The sequence below is a fragment of the Stegodyphus dumicola genome, chromosome X2, assembly GCF_044657685.1.
Source record: "Stegodyphus dumicola isolate Sdum_Otavi_A_Nest chromosome X2, ASM4465768v1".
NCBI classification, from domain to species: Eukaryota; Metazoa; Arthropoda; class Arachnida; order Araneae; family Eresidae; genus Stegodyphus; species Stegodyphus dumicola.
In genome coordinates this window covers 81590701-81614110 of record NC_140781.1, presented here as the reverse complement: position 1 = coordinate 81614110, position 23410 = coordinate 81590701, and the positions used below count along the sequence as shown (strand labels likewise).

At 31.8% G+C, this 23410-nt stretch overlaps 1 protein-coding gene across 5 annotated transcripts in view; it reads left to right on the top strand.

Moving 5' to 3' along the window:
* The window catches only part of LOC118181659 (hormone receptor 4-like), a 99816-nt gene that overhangs the window by 25588 nt on the left and 50818 nt on the right, over positions 1–23410 (top strand). For 3 of the 5 annotated variants that reach the window (XM_035350833.2, XM_035350835.2, XM_035350834.2), the window contains exon 1: positions 20509–20840. The exons of the other annotated variants lie outside the window; for them this stretch is intronic. In XM_035350833.2, coding sequence (XP_035206724.2) covers positions 20813–20840 — 28 coding nt within the window. In that variant the 5' untranslated portion in view covers positions 20509–20812. Of the gene's footprint in view, positions 1–20508; positions 20841–23410 lie in introns of those variants that run through there. 5 annotated transcript variants of the gene reach the window in all.

Genomic DNA, 23410 nt, shown 5'->3' with positions numbered 1-23410 from the left:
TTGTGGAGATCCCGCCAAAGTTGTGCCAGTCGTTCATGCGGAAATCTGACCCGCATTTCCATCTGCAGGGCTTACAATAATACATTCGTCGCTTCGAATAACCCACCAAATAATCACTGCTGCAGAAGTATTCGACCCATTTCGTTTTTGAACTTCGTAAAACAGGCTTTCGTCGATTCCTATTACTTAGGAATCGACGAAAGACACGGAAGCTCTGTTTAGACCCCTGTGAGTATAAACTTCTGAAGGTGATTGTTTCAATCTGTTTTGTCTGGCATATCCACCTGTTTTTCCTCTTTCAACAGGTGTTAATTGTTTCGCCCAGCTATAAAGAAGCCGGTGTTTAGTTACAAATGTGATTCTACAGCTCTCAAACTGATTCTTTTTCAAAAGCAAGGAAAAAATACAGCAATAGCAGTTATTTATGTAATTGTTCATAAAAAAAGTTCATAAAAAATTGGCTTATCGAGAATTCATCGGGGTTTCATCAAATGAAACAGAAGATATTAAAAGTAAGTTGTGACGTCACGGCTTATCCATAACTGGCTGTAAATCTCGCTGCTTGGTAACAGTTTGACGGTCGACGGGAAAACACGCAAGTACCAAATTTTCCTTACTCAGAACAACCGGGATATTTTTTGGCAGTTTTTATTTTGCTTAGTTTTTTTTCTGTCTGTTTATTTCTTTACCAACATAGCATTCCATCTATATTGACAAAAAAGAGCAATACATTGCGAATAACTGAGCGGGAGATTTTAGTATAATACTGGTAAATATGCACCTAAGTAGAGAAAAATTGTTTCAATTTCAGACTCAAAATTTATAGAAATTCATTGAATAAATGCTCGTTGAATGAATAATTTTGTTATACCCATTTTGTATAACCCCATCTCTGTTGCATTGATTTTATAAAGAGGGTTAAAATTTTGGTTTTGAGTTCTTTTCTTTTTCAATCTAGCTTTGAAAAACAAAAGTTAGACTCAGAACTACATTTTTTGATAATATAGATGGCTTACAAAAAGAACGCGTTGAATAAAAAGTACTTTAAAAAAGGTTGTGAAACTCTAGTGAGTTCAGTTCTCTAAAAATTCTTTTATGAGAGCTATTTTTAATTCCGGGAGTAATTATACATAGGATTAAAAATCATATCTGAAGGGAAAATTGGTTAGTTAATTTATTAAGGCAAAGCACACAGGGATAATCTGCCTAAGGGGAGACATTCCACCACTGAAAGACTTTCTAAGGGAAATTGGTTGGTTTCCACGTTGCTTATGGAAGCCCCGAGTAGCATTGAAGTTCATAATGGCCTTCAACGAGCAAATTTTGAAATCTAATGGCAAATTTTATGAAGCATTTCCTTGAGTAAATTTCGAGATCCTGTGATCGACGTTAAATGCACACAAGTGGGTAAAACGCTGATTAATACAAGGTTGCACAAAATAAACCAACGCAAAGCAAGCGAATGATTCATATACTTGTAAGGCGATATTATATTAAATAGAAGATGACCAAAGATAAATCAAACTGGACATAGTAAACTTTACTTGCTATGGTAAAAAAACCACCCTATGGTAAAAAAGTTTCATTGCAGATGTTTTTTAATACATTGCCATCATCTGCTTACTTTCATTACCTTGTTGTTGGATCAGTAAAGCATGTTTAAAGTGCAGCTCACAGATACTGCTTGTGATTTCTATCCCACATTAGTGATTCGTTAATTAATTCATTCCAACGATAATTATGGGCAGAAAGTATCTTTGCTAAGGTCATGGAGCAGGAAAAAGTTTCGTGGAGGGTTCTGTACGAGAACGCAGAGACTCGTATTTCCGTTGCATACGAGCAAATTTGCGAATAATTAATGCTGACAACTTTTTCAGCCCCAGAGGTATTAAGACTTGAATTTTGTGCGAGCTTTATACGAAATCTCTGGTGTATTGAATGGATTATTTTTTTAAAGAGGATAACAAAATATATTTAAAATCCTGTTTAAATTTTATTTTGCAACTACTCCAACAAAGTAATCTCATTCATAATTCATTAGTTATAATGTCATTAGTAGTTGAAATGCCATCTAAGTTCCTCCTGCAGAAATCTGAAGAAAAATCTAGCATCGGTGAAATACAAATAAGTTTTTCTTATTCACAAATGGAATGAACAATGTCCTTCGTCTTAATTGGTCTAAAGAGTAGAAAAGTTAAAACTAAATATTTTTTCCTATTTTTCTCTGATTTTTGGTGTTACGGGGCTCCACAAAATAAAGGTACATTATTATTGTGCGATTCGCTTATTTTGGAGGTTATTAGCTGCCACTGGTGTTAGAAATAATTTGTGTGGCCCAAAATATCTCGTCTTCTTCTAATGTGTCCCAGGGAAACTAAAAGGTAGTACGTCTTTAATCTTGGATTATCTCATCATCATAACCGTCTTATAGTTAATAAAAAAATGAAATCAATCATTCACAGCGTTAGATACCAGCAATTTTTACATATTTGAAAACAAAAACTAGTTAAAATAAGAGCTAAATAATAATAATGATTGGGAATAAATTAAATTTTGCTTAATGTGTATCACGAAGCTTTGAGGTAAATGTTGTAATTAAATTAACGTGAGTAGATAGAAAATGGGGGTTCTGCGACAGGTGGGTCAGTGGGTCAGGGGGCGTGGTCAATGACATCACAGAGGGCGGGGCCAAAGGCAACGTCATCACACTAGGAGGCGTGGTTTCGAGTGGAGTTGAGGTGTTCGTAGACTACTGATTGAGTTGTAGACCTCCTGCTTTTCATTTAAAGTTAGTTTTTTTAATTTGGCAACGGAGTCATGGCGTCCTCTAGGGACGAAAAAAGAAAATAATCTATTTAGGAATTGCTCATGGCGTCCTCTATGGACGAAAAAAGAAAATAATCTATTTTAGAAATTTCTATTTTTTTAAAAAAAAATACTCTATTATTCAAAATATAGAATTGAACTCTGAAACAAAATATCTCACCAGCTGAGTAGTTTGAAGATTTTAACCACTAAGCTGACGGGATACATTCAGATTTAGGTAAAAAAGCCTATATAAGAAAATGGAACTTGAATCGACTCATCAATTTATTCTGATACTTTTATCCTTTCTAGTTTTTCATGAAACTTTAACTTATTTCTCAGGTTTTCTGTTTCATAATAACATATTCATTTACTGTCATATTTTTTTAATACTTAACGTTTCTAATTTATTTGTAATATTTTATTTAATTTCCACATACTATTTTTTTCATACCTTTCATAAATTTCAGAATACCTGATTTTTAACTTATACGTTATATTTCACAAACGTTCCCGCACGTGCTGTTTATTTGTTACATTACTTAATTTTAGATGCAATTTCACACTTTTTTTAACGTTATAATGTTCAATATATTCTGAATTTTAACTTCATTTACTTTTTTTAAACCATTCTAGTATTCTATACACACTTTAACTTAGTGGTATGAAATTGTATTTAAAAAGAAACGTTTATTTTTCATGATCTTAGTTCTTTTACTAAATTTTCTACAGAATTTCTAATTTCTTTCACGTGTTTAACAATATCTTCCTTACATTACCGAATATTTTTTTTAAAAAAAACTTAAGTCTATAACAGTTAATTGCTTTTCTTACGTTCATGATTTCCCTTCTGTGTTTATATTTCTTAATTCTAGCTTAACTTATTTATTATAATGTTTTTATTTCTGTCTCATCACTCGTAATTCCAACATTTTATCCCTTTTTATTCATTTTAACGATATGGATTGTTTTCATTTACTCCATAATCAAATATTTCCTTACAATTTTTATAATACTTGTTTTATTCCTCGATCATAATAGATCATCTACAGGTTTTACTCAGAAATTTCCATTCACAACTTTACAGTTTAATACCATTTATATCTAAATGTATTTCTTTCTCATATAGTTTTATGGTCTTCAAAGTTTCTAACATCATATTTAGTTTTAAATCCCGATTACCTTTAAGTGTGTTGATAATTTTCATTTCTAATTTTACAACCACGTTCAGTGTTTCATCCACACATACCAAAATATTTCTTACATTTTCTGATATTTAGTCTATGTCATATTTCAGTACTTCAAATGAATTTACACTGCTCACACTATTATTTTTTCATGTTTTAGAGACACTAACTATACTAATTTTACTATTTTTCCTGCACTAATTGCATCTATGTCAGCACTCATGATAAACTAGCAATTGTTTTGCATCACATGCATAAAGAAATTCTTAAAACCAACTTTTTCAATATCGTACTCAAATTACTGTTTTCCAGATAGGAATTACCAGTATTCTTTGGTTATACTCTGTTACAGCATTTTAAATTTTAACATCTTACTTTTAATTCTAACATACATCTTTTAAACAGTTTTTTCTTTTAATGATAGCCTTACCTTATTTGTTCAAATTAATTCTTTCATTCACCTTCTTTACTACCTTTCAGTACCTTCATAATTCACTATGCAAACGCAATGTCTTTCACTGACATTCTGTTTAATAATACCACAAGTTTCCTTAATTGACAAAAAGCGAATTATTTCTCATTTCAAAATAGAACTACTATATTTTTGCACAAACATTACCTTTATCCATTCAAGCCACCCCTTAACCTGTAACTGATGTAGCGATAGGAAAGGAGATTCTTATCATATGCTCTTTCGACATTTGAGGTTTCTAGAACTTCTTTGACAAGTATATCAATACCATCAGAAAATACACTTAACACTTTTACCCAGTTTAAAGGCAACATACTGTTATAAGAATGGTTTTAGTTAAATTTATAACACAAATAAACGCATTTTGTGCTAAATAGGCATAAACATTTAGATTCAGAGTATTTCTTTTTAATACGATGTAAGACTTGAATTTCATTCATGATACGGATTGTCTCTTGATTTTCTTTTTGTTTACCTTACACTAATAGAAAATTTTTATTTTACAAGTTCAGCTTTTAATGAAATAGAAATAAAAGCTACGATACACCTGCTGATTTTAAGAAAAGGAACTTTGATATATTTCTGAAAATGTAAATGCTTTTAGAGTTTTCTTACAATAACGTTGATTTTCATTACTTTACTAACTTCAATAATTCTCTTATTAGCTAATATGAATGAAAGAAGATTGTCAAAAATGTGACATAGTATAATTCTTACGAACATATGTACCTTTACCAGCATGCAGATATTACTGATTGAAATGAAAAAAGATACAGATATTTTACTCCAATCTACATTAAATTAAAAAAAAATATTGAAACTTTCATACATTCCAAAGAATAAACGAAAACTCAATACATATTGTCATGTTTGTATATATGAGATAAAAGTTTTATGAATGGTATTTAAAGTAATGCTTAGAACTTCATAAAAGCGAACATTCACTGTGTTAATACATATATCATCAGTTATTTACATTAATCAATGTAATATTAATCATTACATGTACTATATGCATATATATTTAAAGTTTATTAAATTCGCCAAAGCTCTTTTATTTCTGCATTTTCACACTCACGACACATTTTAAATGTAACTATTGATTACCATTTCAAACACCGATATCATAACTCAGTGTAAAACTACATCATAACTCATTTTTTCCCTACTAACTACAATTTTATATATTCAAGAAGTACATCTAAGACATGATCATTTTCTATGTTCTAGCAAATCGATTCAGTTGCGAACATACTATTAAGACTTGCGATTTTAGAAGACTTGCATGTATTAACGATGTCAACGTTTCTTCGTTTTTGTAAGATTCGTATCAAACCATGTCGCATTCGAATGTGGTGTAAGAGATCACTTTTTCTTTTAAACACTTGTAAACAATGGATGCAATTTATAAGAAGAGAAGTGTCATGCTGTTTCAAAACATCATCATCATCAGCATATTTCTGTTTCTTTTGACACCAGCAAAATTAAAAAAAAAAAAAAAAAAGGTTCGTGAGATTTTCTTCAAATTCTGTTTTACTTGAAAAAAATGTCCGAACATTCAATACGATGTAAAGATTCATATTGTTTTAAATTCTTATGCTCACTAAATATTTTTTATCACGATTTACTCTTAAAAGTAACTTTATAAGTTTTCATATCCTTTTTACATGAAAAGAACTTGTGATTATTCACTACAAAATTCTAAGACGAGAAGCTTCGCGACTTTTCAAACTACAAATTTAAATTTCTTAGGACATACACTACATCTGATGTTTCTTTCATGAGATTTCAAATATCTCTTCAGATTACTCGTATTCAAGAAACCTTACAAATATATCACATAAGTTCAGCGAATAATCGCTTCATAAACTCTTAAATTTTCAACACGAGTGAATCACTTGAAGCATATACTGCACTGTAAACATACAATACTTAAAAAAATTGTTATAAAAAATAAAAATACATTCATTTCACCAAGAAGCTTTTCTATTTAAATACATTTATTTATTTCCAAAGAACAAGTTTCTGTATTATACATAAAATATACTTAGAATTTTCTTTCATTAGTTAATATCAAATTAACAACAATATCCATTTACTGATATTTGATATACATGTTTGCTTTAAAATTAAAACTAAAATTTCAATATATTTCTATTAAAAAAAACATAATGAAAAAAAAATACTCATAACATCAACCAAAGACAGAAATTTAAATAGAATAGCTGTACTTATATTAGTGCATTTTTATAATCTTCATAACATTTCGATTCAAAAAAGCTATTACAAAATAAATGAAACATTTTTTTCTGCCTTAAAGAATCTCTTATATTTTTAAAATTAATACATAAAAATATATCTTCACCAATATATTTAATTCTGTCCTCAACACTTATTATAATGCAATCATGTCTTGTTTGTGAAGGATGATTTACAATGCAACCTTCGCATTTATATAGCTTTTTTATCACTGAATTTAATTCAGTTTTGATAGAGTTTATGAGTTCTTTAAAAAGTTCATCATCATCACTTACCATATCCGAACAATTGTTTTTACATTTGATTTGCAACGGTAAAATAATTTCAAAAATACTTTTATATAAAGTATTAGATACATCAGGAATAATTTCTTTCAATGTTTTTAAAATATCACAGTTTACTTTTAGGTATGTAGGTTTTAGTTTAAAAGAATTTTCATCTTGTTTAAAAACTTGTTCAAAAATACACTCACCTTCTTTGTTGAAAACTACCAACTCATTATTGCAAATGATGCTGGCACTCATATAGACAAGATTAAATTCATATATTTTTGAGGAAAATTCTTGCCATGTTGCAGGAGTTATAACAACACCGCGTGTAGTAGGGTATAATATTTTATTTTGTTCCACACATTCACGTAGATGAATTTTCATTCTGTTTTCAAACTGATTTATGGACACAAAATATCCCCAACCAAGAGTCCACTGTGCAATCAACTTCGAACTTTCTTTTTTCTGTTCTCGATTATTCGGCATGAAGATATTTTCAGGAACAGACTTCATATAGTGGGCAAACCAGTCATCCTCTGGAAGTTCATCCTCATTATCTTCCAAGCGTCGTTTTTTAATTTTCGAAATTTTTATGTTTCGGAATGTGATACTAATTCTAGGATCTTTAACGTCAGGTTGAGAGGGTATTCCGTGCATCCAAAATTGATTCGTTGGGTGTCTCATTACAAGGAGAGTTCCATGAGTTAAGTCCACGCTTCGAGATGTGAAATTTCGCCTGGTAAATACCATTTGACGTTTTGCACCTAAACTGATGATAGGTATATCACTTTCAGGTTCGAGACAAGTTTCATTGTCTTAATGCGTTGAAATTTTCGCCACTCCGTCAGGATAATAGTTCAATAAAGCAAAATTATATTTTTTGCCAGTTATCGTTTCAACATAATCTTTTACATTTAGAAGAGTTTGAGTCCATGGTTCTGCACAAATGCTCGTTCCAGAGAATTCGTAACTAAGTCCTTCATCACCAAAACCGAGTACTTTTCTTCGTGGAACATACTGAGTCCCATTAATTTCAAAACTAATATTTTTAAAATCATAATTTGATAGTTCATCTAGCAAAATATCAGCTTCATTTCGTGAATAAAATTCTTCGTATAATTCCACATTTAACTCTGTATCACATATATTCCTCATATTCGCTTTTGAATCTAACGACAATTCTGAATGATATAGAAATACGTAGCATTCTTAAATAGCAAAAATTATCTAAAACATACATTAACGAAATGATTTCATCAACACTTATCGTAATACATTCTTGTCATGTCTTGTTTGTGAAGCCAGTCTTTCCGGAGTCATATGTGTAAAAATAATCATGATAGGATAGTGGGAAAGAGTTATAGTGTCGTAATGTTGTTATTCTGAACCTCGATATTACATATATGCATAAGGAGAATCTTAAAAGCATCATCCACTTATCATGATAGAGTAATGGAAAATTTCTAAAACTCTGATAATCATACGCGAAAGAATGTATTATCTTAAGGTTGTTGTTGCTATTCCAAGTTTGACAATACATACAGAAGTGAAGGAAGACCCTTGATGAGTGCTACACGTTATCATGATAACGTGAAGTCTACAGCGCTTATCAAGGATCTTCCTTCACTTCTGTATGTACTGTCAAACTTGGAATAGCAACAACAACCTTAAGATAATACATTCTTTCGCGTAGGATTATCAGAGTTTTAGAAATTTTCCATTACTCTATCATGATAAGTGGATGATGCTTTTAAGATTCTCCTTATGCATATATGTAATATCGAGGTTCAGAATAACAACATTACGACACTATAACTCTTTCCCACTATCCTATCATGATTATTTTTACACATATGACTCCGGAAAGACTGGCTTCACAAACAAGACATGACAAGAATGTATTACGATAAGTGTTGATGAAATCATTTCGTTAATGTATGTTTTAGATAATTTTTGCTATTTAAGAATGCTACGTATTTCTATATCATTCAGAATTGTCGTTAGATTCAAAAGCGAATATGAGGAATATATGTGATACAGAGTTAAATGTGGAATTATACGAAGAATTTTATTCACGAAATGAAGCTGATATTTTGCTAGATGAACTATCAAATTATGATTTTAAAAATATTAGTTTTGAAATTAATGGGACTCAGTATGTTCCACGAAGAAAAGTACTCGGTTTTGGTGATGAAGGACTTAGTTACGAATTCTCTGGAACGAGCATTTGTGCAGAACCATGGACTCAAACTCTTCTAAATGTAAAAGATTATGTTGAAACGATAACTGGCAAAAAATATAATTTTGCTTTATTGAACTATTATCCTGACGGAGTGGCGAAAATTTCAACGCATAAAGACAATGAAACTTGTCTCGAACCTGAAAGTGATATACCTATCATCAGTTTAGGTGCAAAACTTCAAATGGTATTTACCAGGCGAAATTTCACATCTCGAAGCGTGGACTTAACTCATGGAACTCTCCTTGTAATGAGACACCCAACGAATCAATTTTGGATGCACGGAATACCCTCTCAACCTGACGTTAAAGATCCTAGAATTAGTATCACATTCCGAAACATAAAAATTTCGAAAATTAAAAAACGACGCTTGGAAGATAATGAGGATGAACTTCCAGAGGATGACTGGTTTGCCCACTATATGAAGTCTGTTCCTGAAAATATCTTCATGCCGAATAATCGAGAACAGAAAAAAGAAAGTTCGAAGTTGATTGCACAGTGGACTCTTGGTTGGGGATATTTTGTGTCCATAAATCAGTTTGAAAACAGAATGAAAATTCATCTACGTGAATGTGTGGAACAAAATAAAATATTATACCCTACTACACGCGGTGTTGTTATAACTCCTGCAACATGGCAAGAATTTTCCTCAAAAATATATGAATTTAATCTTGTCTATATGAGTGCCAGCATCATTTGCAATAATGAGTTGGTAGTTTTCAACAAAGAAGGTGAGTGTATTTTTGAACAAGTTTTTAAACAAGATGAAAATTCTTTTAAACTAAAACCTACATACCTAAAAGTAAACTGTGATATTTTAAAAACATTGAAAGAAATTATTCCTGATGTATCTAATACTTTATATAAAAGTATTTTTGAAATTATTTTACCGTTGCAAATCAAATGTAAAAACAATTGTTCGGATATGGTAAGTGATGATGATGAACTTTTTAAAGAACTCATAAACTCTATCAAAACTGAATTAAATTCAGTGATAAAAAAGCTATATAAATGCGAAGGTTGCATTGTAAATCATCCTTCACAAACAAGACATGATTGCATTATAATAAGTGTTGAGGACAGAATTAAATATATTGGTGAAGATATATTTTTATGTATTAATTTTAAAAATATAAGAGATTCTTTAAGGCAGAAAAAAATGTTTCATTTATTTTGTAATAGCTTTTTTGAATCGAAATGTTATGAAGATTATAAAAATGCACTAATATAAGTACAGCTATTCTATTTAAATTTCTGTCTTTGGTTGATGTTATGAGTATTTTTTTTTTCATTATGTTTTTTTTAATAGAAATATATTGAAATTTTAGTTTTAATTTTAAAGCAAACATGTATATCAAATATCAGTAAATGGATATTGTTGTTAATTTGATATTAACTAATGAAAGAAAATTCTAAGTATATTTTATGTATAATACAGAAACTTGTTCTTTGGAAATAAATAAATGTATTTAAATAGAAAAGCTTCTTGGTGAAATGAATGTATTTTTATTTTTTATAACAATTTTTTTAAGTATTGTATGTTTACAGTGCAGTATATGCTTCAAGTGATTCACTCGTGTTGAAAATTTAAGAGTTTATGAAGCGATTATTCGCTGAACTTATGTGATATATTTGTAAGGTTTCTTGAATACGAGTAATCTGAAGAGATATTTGAAATCTCATGAAAGAAACATCAGATGTAGTGTATGTCCTAAGAAATTTAAATTTGTAGTTTGAAAAGTCGCGAAGCTTCTCGTCTTAGAATTTTGTAGTGAATAATCACAAGTTCTTTTCATGTAAAAAGGATATGAAAACTTATAAAGTTACTTTTAAGAGTAAATCGTGATAAAAAATATTTAGTGAGCATAAGAATTTAAAACAATATGAATCTTTACATCGTATTGAATGTTCGGACATTTTTTTCAAGTAAAACAGAATTTGAAGAAAATCTCACGAACCTTTTTTTTTTTTTTTTTAATTTTGCTGGTGTCAAAAGAAACAGAAATATGCTGATGATGATGATGTTTTGAAACAGCATGATACTTCTCTTCTTATAAATTGCATCCATTGTTTACAAGTGTTTAAAAGAAAAAGTGATCTCTTACACCACATTCGAATGCGACATGGTTTGATACGAATCTTACAAAAACGAAGAAACGTTGACATCGTTAATACATGCAAGTCTTCTAAAATCGCAAGTCTTAATAGTATGTTCGCAACTGAATCGATTTGCTAGAACATAGAAAATGATCATGTCTTAGATGTACTTCTTGAATATATAAAATTGTAGTTAGTAGGGAAAAAATGAGTTATGATGTAGTTTTACACTGAGTTATGATATCGGTGTTTGAAATGGTAATCAATAGTTACATTTAAAATGTGTCGTGAGTGTGAAAATGCAGAAATAAAAGAGCTTTGGCGAATTTAATAAACTTTAAATATATATGCATATAGTACATGTAATGATTAATATTACATTGATTAATGTAAATAACTGATGATATATGTATTAACACAGTGAATGTTCGCTTTTATGAAGTTCTAAGCATTACTTTAAATACCATTCATAAAACTTTTATCTCATATATACAAACATGACAATATGTATTGAGTTTTCGTTTATTCTTTGGAATGTATGAAAGTTTCAATATTTTTTTTTAATTTAATGTAGATTGGAGTAAAATATCTGTATCTTTTTTCATTTCAATCAGTAATATCTGTATGCTGGTAAAGGTACATATGTTCGTAAGAATTATACTATGTCACATTTTTGACAATCTTCTTTCATTCATATTAGCTAATAAGAGAATTATTGAAGTTAGTAAAGTAATGAAAATCAACGTTATTGAAAGAAAACTCTAAAAGCATTTACATTTTCAGAAATATATCAAAGTTCCTTTTCTTAAAATCAGCAGGTGTATCGTAGCTTTTATTTCTATTTCATTAAAAGCTGAACTTGTAAAATAAAAATTTTCTATTAGTGTAAGGTAAACAAAAAGAAAATCAAGAGACAATCCGTATCATGAATGAAATTCAAGTCTTACATCGTATTAAAAAGAAATACTCTGAATCTAAATGTTTATGCCTATTTAGCACAAAATGCGTTTATTTGTGTTATAAATTTAACTAAAACCATTCTTATAACAGTATGTTGCCTTTAAACTGGGTAAAAGTGTTAAGTATATTTTCTGATGGTATTGATATACTTGTCAAAGAAGTTCTAGAAACCTCAAATGTCGAAAGAGCATATGATAAGAATCTCCTTTCCTATCGCTACATCAGTTACAGGTTAAGGGGTGGCTTGAATGGATAAAGGTAATGTTTGTGCAAAAATATAGTAGTTCTATTTTGAAATGAGAAATAATTCGCTTTTTGTCAATTAAGGAAACTTGTGGTATTATTAAACAGAATGTCAGTGAAAGACATTGCGTTTGCATAGTGAATTATGAAGGTACTGAAAGGTAGTAAAGAAGGTGAATGAAAGAATTAATTTGAACAAATAAGGTAAGGCTATCATTAAAAGAAAAAACTGTTTAAAAGATGTATGTTAGAATTAAAAGTAAGATGTTAAAATTTAAAATGCTGTAACAGAGTATAACCAAAGAATACTGGTAATTCCTATCTGGAAAACAGTAATTTGAGTACGATATTGAAAAAGTTGGTTTTAAGAATTTCTTTATGCATGTGATGCAAAACAATTGCTAGTTTATCATGAGTGCTGACATAGATGCAATTAGTGCAGGAAAAATAGTAAAATTAGTATAGTTAGTGTCTCTAAAACATGAAAAAATAATAGTGTGAGCAGTGTAAATTCATTTGAAGTACTGAAATATGACATAGACTAAATATCAGAAAATGTAAGAAATATTTTGGTATGTGTGGATGAAACACTGAACGTGGTTGTAAAATTAGAAATGAAAATTATCAACACACTTAAAGGTAATCGGGATTTAAAACTAAATATGATGTTAGAAACTTTGAAGACCATAAAACTATATGAGAAAGAAATACATTTAGATATAAATGGTATTAAACTGTAAAGTTGTGAATGGAAATTTCTGAGTAAAACCTGTAGATGATCTATTATGATCGAGGAATAAAACAAGTATTATAAAAATTGTAAGGAAATATTTGATTATGGAGTAAATGAAAACAATCCATATCGTTAAAATGAATAAAAAGGGATAAAATGTTGGAATTACGAGTGATGAGACAGAAATAAAAACATTATAATAAATAAGTTAAGCTAGAATTAAGAAATATAAACACAGAAGGGAAATCATGAACGTAAGAAAAGCAATTAACTGTTATAGACTTAAGTTTTTTTTAAAAAAAATATTCGGTAATGTAAGGAAGATATTGTTAAACACGTGAAAGAAATTAGAAATTCTGTAGAAAATTTAGTAAAAGAACTAAGATCATGAAAAATAAACGTTTCTTTTTAAATACAATTTCATACCACTAAGTTAAAGTGTGTATAGAATACTAGAATGGTTTAAAAAAAGTAAATGAAGTTAAAATTCAGAATATATTGAACATTATAACGTTAAAAAAAGTGTGAAATTGCATCTAAAATTAAGTAATGTAACAAATAAACAGCACGTGCGGGAACGTTTGTGAAATATAACGTATAAGTTAAAAATCAGGTATTCTGAAATTTATGAAAGGTATGAAAAAAATAGTATGTGGAAATTAAATAAAATATTACAAATAAATTAGAAACGTTAAGTATTAAAAAAATATGACAGTAAATGAATATGTTATTATGAAACAGAAAACCTGAGAAATAAGTTAAAGTTTCATGAAAAACTAGAAAGGATAAAAGTATCAGAATAAATTGATGAGTCGATTCAAGTTCCATTTTCTTATATAGGCTTTTTTACCTAAATCTGAATGTATCCCGTCAGCTTAGTGGTTAAAATCTTCAAACTACTCAGCTGGTGAGATATTTTGTTTCAGAGTTCAATTCTATATTTTGAATAATAGAGTATTTTTTTTTAAAAAAATAGAAATTTCTAAAATAGATTATTTTCTTTTTTCGTCCATAGAGGACGCCATGAGCAATTCCTAAATAGATTATTTTCTTTTTTCGTCCCTAGAGGACGCCATGACTCCGTTGCCAAATTAAAAAAACTAACTTTAAATGAAAAGCAGGAGGTCTACAACTCAATCAGTAGTCTACGAACACCTCAACTCCACTCGAAACCACGCCTCCTAGTGTGATGACGTTGCCTTTGGCCCCGCCCTCTGTGATGTCATTGACCACGCCCCCTGACCCACTGACCCACCTGTCGCAGAACCCCCATTTTCTATCTACTAACGTGCCTTGACTTCATCAGTATTATAAAGGTCAGTGCATTATCTACTAAAAGCGCTTTATTAAATGAGTTAGCAAAGTATGCACCCAAAACAATACTGCTGTTTTATTCTTAAGAATCGTCAGTATCTTTCATGACACTAACTTGCATCGAAGAACTTTCTCAAGCTGGTTTTTAAAGGGTTAGTGATTACCCAGTTCTTTCTGTATTTTTGTAATCCGACTTATTACAAAAAGAACGCAGCAGAGATCATGATTACGGACTAACGGAGCTTAGCGTAAAACATGTTAGTCGTAGCGGCCAATTTAAGATTTTTTTATTCTTGAGAAGCATATTCATAACATGCATTACATAGCGTGCTAGACGGAATCTGTGCATTTGTTCTTGATCACACTTTTGCCTTTTCTACATCTTTATAATAATAATTTCGATGTGGGAAACAGCAGCAGATGTCAAGTGAGTGGGCAGCAGAGAAGCGAGAGAGAGAATCTGACTTCCCCAAGACGAATGCTTGGTTCATAATGATTTAGTTTGGATTAGCTGTATTTTAGTTGGTTCAAAGTCAGTTTTAAGTTTTGCTTCCTAAAACTGCAATTATTACTGCCTGAAGCGTTATGTAAGTATCTGCGCCATTAGCGATATACAGGAATCATACCACATGAATTAATTTTGAATGACGCAATTTAGAACGTTTTATTATAAAAAGTTACTATTTTTAGGATGGAAAAGGGAAATAATCAAATTAAAATGGAGAGTTAAATTACTATTGCAAATTAAAGTTAGAATTTTGATTTACTACATTTTCATCCGTACAAGTTTAACTGTGACATGTACACAGTAAAATTACATAGCTTATTTATATTGAACCCAAGAACCAAGACTCTTGAAAAATTTCATACGCTGAATTTAACTGAAACAAGTTTTAACAGAACTTGTTTCAGTTAAATTCTCTTTTCTGACTACATAGCCATCGATGAACAATCAGTTGAACTTCTTCAAGCAAATCAAAGCATTGGCATTTTATGAGTCTTTTGACAGTTCACAAACAGGTAAAAAAAATGTATATTCGTGAATTTCACCCGAGGTTTCTGGTTTTAGAACCTAATAAACCTAATAAACTTCCATTCTTTTAATTCCAGGGAGAGATCTGAGTTGTATGGAGGATGGTGTAGAGACGGCCCGCTAAATTTTGCGAAGTTTTCAGAATCTGTCTTGCCATATGTAGCTAGCGTTAGCCTGAAAGTGAAAGCCTTTTGGATCCCCCCTTCCTCCCTGTCGAATTCTTCTTTTCAAACGAACTTGCGAAGCATTACCAATATATATATATCAGTTTGAAGCTTATTTCTTTGAAAATTAGTGCTGCAGTACTGTTATACATACATAAAAAAAATCAGCAACTTCGAGGAACCACTAACCTGAAATACTTTAGAAGACACTTATTCACTAGATTTCCGTACGCTGGATTACTGTGTTAATTCAGAATCATAATAACTTATCAGGACTTGTTAGAGAAGATTATTATGCTCAAGAACTTAATCTTTTTCCTTTCGTTGAAGCAATGCGTAAGGCGATTGAGCTTATGTATTTCACTTAGCAAACGTGGCACTCATCTTGCATAAACACGAGAGATCTTCGGGTACTTCTGAACTTAACTTGATATGTCGCAACCTTAACATTTAGTTCACAATTCACACAGATACACATCTGTCTTCCTTTAAGACTTTCTCTGCTTTCACTATGTTCACAGATGTTGAATGGCCTCCTCTTTTCGGCTGAACTTGAACACATCGTTTGCTTTCTAAACTTGAATGTCCGGTGTGTCCTTTTCCTTCACCATATAATAGTTTGATCATCTCAAGAGGTTCTTGGACACTTCCGCGTAAGTTGACACGAAATTCACCAAAGGCATATCCTTCTCAGATGCCATTGTAATGCACATTGCATTTGGATCTTCATAATGAGGAAACAAAAGGCGTTGGCCGTATTTACATGAACAAGATACACCACAGTCGTCTTTACGTGAGACAATTACAAAATATCTTCAGAGAATCAACGTAGATTTGCCAGTTCACAAACTTTTGGAACAATCCTCGTACCTCTCAGAAGTTTTTCCTTTTCACATAAAAATATTTATTTATTGTACGTTGGTAGTCTTCTTTTTACAAAGTGCACTTCTACTAGCATTTATTCCTGTGTATCACGAACAAAATTCTAATCATAATTCTAAAGTATATATTTTTTAAAGATCTACGTCTACGATTAAGGTTGACAACAGATTCTTCAGAATATTCCTCAGCTCTGACCCTCAGTGGATTTAGTAATATTCGAAGAGGAGGAAACATGACAATTCATTATTTCTATAATGAATAATTCTTGGTGTCATCTTTTGAAGACAATGGTGTAATAGTAATCTCTTACTATACAAGTGGTCGTCGACTCTCCAAATCTGGGCATTTGTTACTGTAGTTATATCTAGTAGACAATCAACTTGTGTGCCTTTTGTAATATTTCATTTTTATTGAAGTAAACGGCTGCGCGATTTGACGGGAAGCTCTATTCACGGAAATGACTGCGCGTCATTAGTAATATTTCATTTTCTGATAAATAAACGAATACTAAATTAGACTGGGCACTCTATTCATGGAACCAACTGTATAACTTTTAAAGATCTACTTCTAGGAAAGAGGTCGTCAACTGATTCTACACGAATGTCCTTGCTTCAGTTGTGTCTTGTTGCTTCTGCCACACTTCAAATATTTGAACTAAAATTTAGTTTCTCAAAGTTAAATATCTGTTTAGCTGCTTAATTAGTAAAATTTTTTCCTTGCTAAAAATTGCCTAGTTGTAACAAACATTTAAAGATTTTTTCGATAATATAAACGTTTTAATTGATCTTTCTGAAGCGGCAGTATTTTGTGTAATGGGTTTAGAGTAGAGGGCTTCGAAAAGATGTTTTGTGATAAAAAGGAAATTTATTTTTCATTCGAATTCCTATATATGGGATTCTTGCCTACGCTACAAAACTAGAAAATTTCGTTTATGATTTTGAAAGTGTTACTGATTAAAATAGGTGTAACTTCGGTAGTTATTTCGAAAAGTTGGAAAGAGGAAAACATTTAGACGTCATTTTCAAGGTTCAACTTATCAACTTACAATGAATAAATAAATAAATAAAAATAACTAAATATTTTTATGCGAAAAGGAAAAACTGCTGAGAGGTACGAGGGCTGTTCCGAAAGTTCGTGGGCTGGCAAATCTGCGCTGATACTGTGGAAGAGATTTTGTGATTGTCTTTCGTAAAGACAGGTACAGGTAGAAGCTAGGCCAGCATCTCCGTAGTACCGCAGGTTATTGAGGTATTGCTGAACCTATCTAATTGTTAAACTTTCCACCCCAGTTTTGAGGATAACACCTCGGGGGTGGTCCAAGGATCTCTCGCCCCTCTTTTTTTACCATATCAACCCCTTGAGAGGATTTTCTGAGATAGTAAAGGCAACTGTGGTTATTTTTTCATGTAAATTGTACCAACGTCTTTTATTTCCTCGCTATGAAAGTCGAAATGCAATGTGCATTACAATGGCGAATGTGACGGATATGCCGCTGATTACCAGACAGAGGATCACTTTCGTGTCAACTTACGCGGAAGTATCCAAGAATCTTTTGAGATGATCAAACTAACGTATGCTTAAGGAGCGGACACACTGGACGTATTCAAGTTTAGAAAGCAGACGTTGTGTTCATAAAGCGAAGGTCCATAAACATCTGTAAACCTAGTTAAAGCAAAGAAGGCAGTTGTTTACCTCTGTGAAATGTGAACTAAATATTAGAGTTGCGACATGTCAAGTTAATGTTCAGAAGCAACTGAAAATATCTCGTGTTTATGCCAGACGTGTGCCACGTTTGCTAAGTGAAGAGCATAAGCTCCATCGCCTCACGCGCTTCTTCAACGAAAGGAAAAAGAATGAGTTTTTGAGCATAATAATCTTCCCGAACAAGTCCTGATCAGCTATTATGATCCCTAATTAAAGCAGTAATGCAGCGTATAGTAATCTAGCGAATCTAATGTCTTCTAAAACATTTTGGGTTTGTGTTTCCTCGAAAAAGTTAATGATGATTTTTTTTTTTTTTTTTTTTTTTTTTTTTTTTATGTCTGTATCAGAGCATAGATGAGAGGATGGTTAAAATAAGGTAATGCGTTAATAATAATATAAATGTGCGATAAATGTTATGGTACTAATTAGAAGCCTAAAACGTAATTTTTAGTGAAGTTTATTGAATCAATCAAAGCCCATTAGGTGTACGGAGCAATCACTGAACACTTAATGCTTTAGTTATCGGTGCTTAACGAACTGACCTCAAGAAGTTTTTGCAATTTCCCTCCTGTATAGCGTAATAGGGCTAGTTTCCCTTAGAAAGTCCTTCATGAAAGCATCCTTATTAATGTGGATTAGTTTCTACTAATGCTTTGCTTTACTTTAATGTGTTATTTATTAAAGTAGATCAATTTCGAATAATGCTTTAGAAATCATGTAATCTAACTAAAGAAGACTAAGGGAAATTGCAACTTATATAGCTTCGATAAATTACAAAATATTAAACTCTGCTCCATAGACGGAATCTGTTGTAAGTTTTCATTTTCAGTTCAAGCGTTTTTTGTACACACTTATCAGTAGAAATATTTAATAAAAATTCATTTAATATATTTAGCAAATCCAAAAACCTACGAGCGGCGAAGTAGATACACCAATTGAATACTAATTATAGTACAACCAGCCTTCGTATGACAGTGAACGGGCTGAGTAGATGGGTGTTTTCATAGTTTTCACAGTTTTCACTGCGTAATATATTCTAGTCAGTTTCCTTTAAAATATCGTATCTTCCTCCAAGTGGCCGAGCGGTAAAGACGCTGAACACTAGTAATTCAATCTGGGTTCGAATCCTGGTGAACGGGCTGGCTGCATAGGTCTTTTCGTGATTTTCCCCACATGTAAAGGGAGTAGATTCAGTTTCCCGTAGAATGTCCTCCAGGAAAGCATCCCTTGCCTTAGGCTGATAGCCATCGCCTGCTTTGCCGTGATTAGATAAACCAAACCTTTAGAAAGTCTTCCACGAAGATAATCTTCCCTTTCGACAGGTAGTTACTATACTATACTTTGCTATACTCAACTGAACAAACAAATGAAACAAAAAAATTTTTTCCCATTGTTAAGCGAGGCCCGCCAGCGGCCGAGTGGTTAAGCCCGTTGAATATTTAAGAGTTCCTCCGGCTTCAACACCAGGCATTACATGGTTGGTTTTCGTGGGTTTTCTTATATGTAACATGAATACGAGCTAGTTTCCTTTATAAAATCCTCCACGGAGGTGTTCCTCCTCTTAGGCAGATAGCTGTCGTGTACCATGTATGGCAGATAGCCACATTCAGATAACCTAATCATTATTATTAAGCGAGCCTATCATTTGGCTTACTCATGTTCTGTATAGAATTCATGTTTGACTGGATAATGCCTTTACCCGTATTTCATGTTGCACGCTTTTCGTACTATGAGTAAGAAGTGATCTGATTGAGAACATTTCGCGCATGTTAGGCGATTCCCAGTTTAATATTATCAATTTATTTCGCCGGAACTAGTGAGCCTTTCATAATTGAAACGTAGAAAGTTTTTTCTCGAGGCGGTCATTCGGCCTCGGCTGCACTTCCGTCTTTCCTTTTCGATCTTCACCAGAGATCTCCGATAACCCTTTCAACCTTAACAGATATATATTTTTTATTTTTTATTTAGAATCTCACTAGGCCAGTAGGATTAACTGTCAAATAACAAATGCGGGAGGAATCGCGAAACCGGTTTCTTTCTCTGTGCCGTTATTCGTGTGTTGCAAATTAGGTGAACCGGCGAGGAACAGTTTTCCAGCTCGCAGGGTATGAAACGATGTCAGGAATGGAATTGGAGGGGGAAATTACCTGTGGACAAAGAAAGCGAAAGAGTTTTTGAGAGGAAAATGTGCATGAAGTAGCCTTCACAGCAAACGCTGAACGAGACCAAACGTTTTTCGGGGTCAATGACCTAGGTAGCGCATGCGCTGTGTATAGCTGGAATTAAACAGCTGATTCTCGCTTCCTCACGTTCAAATTGGAGAAATACGGCGCGCTGTTATTGCATCTGCGTGCTGCAGATTTTAACTGATCGACTACATGGTACGATGCTTCAAAAACAGAACTTTCGGAAACTGGTGCTGGACTAATATTTCCTGCTCCTCGTCAGTACATGTGGTACTCTTTCCTGCATGACGTAGGTAAGAGAAATTTAAATATTTTTAGAAATATTTGTCTCTTAAAGTACCGTAGTTGGATATTTGATACTAAATTTATAGTTTTATATTTTTAAATAATTTATCGTTTAAATGTTTTCTTCTATTTTTCCGTATTTTTATCGGAAATGAAGTGAACGAGTGGAAAATTCTAATTGCCGTTCTTATCTACTTCCTGTTTCATGTGGATAAAATATTTAATAGCAGCTGTATACTGTTGTTGGTTTTGATTTCTTGTTTACTTTTCTAAACATTATGTTTTGGTATTATTTTTTCCAAATATGTTTTATTATTTTTATTTAAATTCAAAGGGAGTGATTCTATACTGTAAAAGTAGTTTTGAGTGTGAAGTTCAATGTTTAAATTTAACGAAAGCTTCTAAGTAATAAACTAAATCATTTATTTATTTTTTTAGCTGAACATTTTAGAAAGTATTCAAGGCATGGCAATTTTTTTAATAGACGTAATTGTGTTCCGTAACAGCATCTGGCAGAATCCAATACATTTAATCAAATTTTATTAAAACATTAATACATTCAGAGAGCATACTTGAATTTTTATTGCTATCGTATCTTGTGAATAATTCTTCTTTTTGAATAAAAATGTTAACTGAAAAACCGAGCAACCGTTTTTAGCGGTCTTAGTTAAAACTTAGGAAAATTGTAATACTGTGAATTTTGTTTAAAATATTGAATGTACATATGCTTTATGCATTCAGTTATATAAGTCTACATATCCAAAATTTTCGGTTTCTCTAGTCCTACAATGTGTTTACAAAAGTAAATAAACAAATGAGGTCAAAATTGTTCATATACAGTATCTTCTGCAATGGGAACAGATGTGCACAGCTATTGTTATTTAAATTTTAAGCAAATGAATTTTAAGTTACAATAGTTCTATTAAGTATTGTAATTCACAAAAGGTAAATCAATAACAAGATGAAAATAAATGAGTATCTTGTGTTTAACGAACTGAATGGGTCTGATTGTGTCCATTACTGAAAGTGTCCGTTCACTAGTGACCATTGAATTTCATATAGTTTTTAAGCTAAAATATTTAAATTTATTAATAACTCGGTTCTATAGTGCAGAATAACTGCTTAGTAGTTCTGAACAGAACAAACAGTTGCACCTCAACATACCGAATTTTATTATTATTTCTATGCGATTAAAAGATTAATCCTTCCAAGAATAAATTTAGTTCCGCAGTTAAATAATCTGCGAAGTACACGGATTCCAAATCTAACTCTCCCCACCAATGGATGAGCGGTTAAGACAGCTGAATACTGGGAGTCCGACCCGAGTTCGATCCCACTCAAACGGTCTGGCTGCATGGTTGGTTCCCCCCTTCCCCACGCACATGTCGGATAGTAATGCGAGAGAATTTCACGGAGGGAATTAAAGGTTTCAAAGAGAGTTTAAAAAGAGTTTCACGGAAAAGAGTTCCCTTTAAAAGAAGTTTCAAAGACGCATCCCTTCCTTTAAAGGTCCCATGAGTATTTAAGACGGCCGAATGCTGGTAGTTCGACTCGGGTTTGAATCTAGACGAATAGGCTTGCTGCATGTGTAGTTTTCTGGTTTTTCCCATGTGTAACGTGAATAACAGCTAGTTTCCCTGAGAAAGTTCTCCACGAAGGCATCCCCCCTTAAGGAGATAGCTCTCGTGTGCTTTGCCGTAATCAAATAACCTAACTCTCGCTCTAGGTGAGATCCATAGTGTGCTTTCCCATATTCAATTAACCAAACTGAATCTTAATTTTCTACACTGGTTCTGAGTCTGAAATTGATCATTGATTGGTTCGTCATTGTTCGTCATTGTTCTTCATTGATCATTGATTGGTTCGTCATTGTGAGACCCTTCACAAATTTTTATCGTTTTATATGTTTAACTATCATATGTAGCGCTTCATGGAGACTAGAATATATATGATATAAGAAGGAAATAAACAGGTTTAACCAAGAGGCCTAAGTGTTTTGTAAAATATAAATAAAATTTTTTTAAAGAATTTTTACGAAATTTCTCTATTAATTGTTCGAATCCTTTGACTTATCGGTAAAGCATAATAAATGTGAAAGAAAACATCTCAGAAAAAGAAATGTTCCGCCTTTTTTTAACTTAATTGCGTTCGTTTTCCTTAGATATAAGATTTAAGCGATAATACTGCCAGTATGATTCAAGAGACGTTACTTCTTGTTCGTAGTCCCTTCCTGAACCCTGTTTTTCATAATCAGTGGTTATACTTTCTACTAATTAGCTAAAACTAAAATAGGAATGACAATGTGATAGTACGCATCGGGACATATGTAATAACGGCATACCCACCTGCGCGGTTTGTATTGCCTTACTAGATGAATGTACCTGGGATTTGTTTTTTCTTTATTTACGAGAACTTGAGTGAAGTGGGAAATTGTGCAAATTGTAATAATGAATTATTCGAACTTAGCCGAAATTATGAAGAAATGTGCTCGAAATTAACTTAGAGCAAATAAATCTCCTTCAATGTGAATTCGGAGAATATATAATGTCTTGGATGGTTTCATCGTATATATATATAT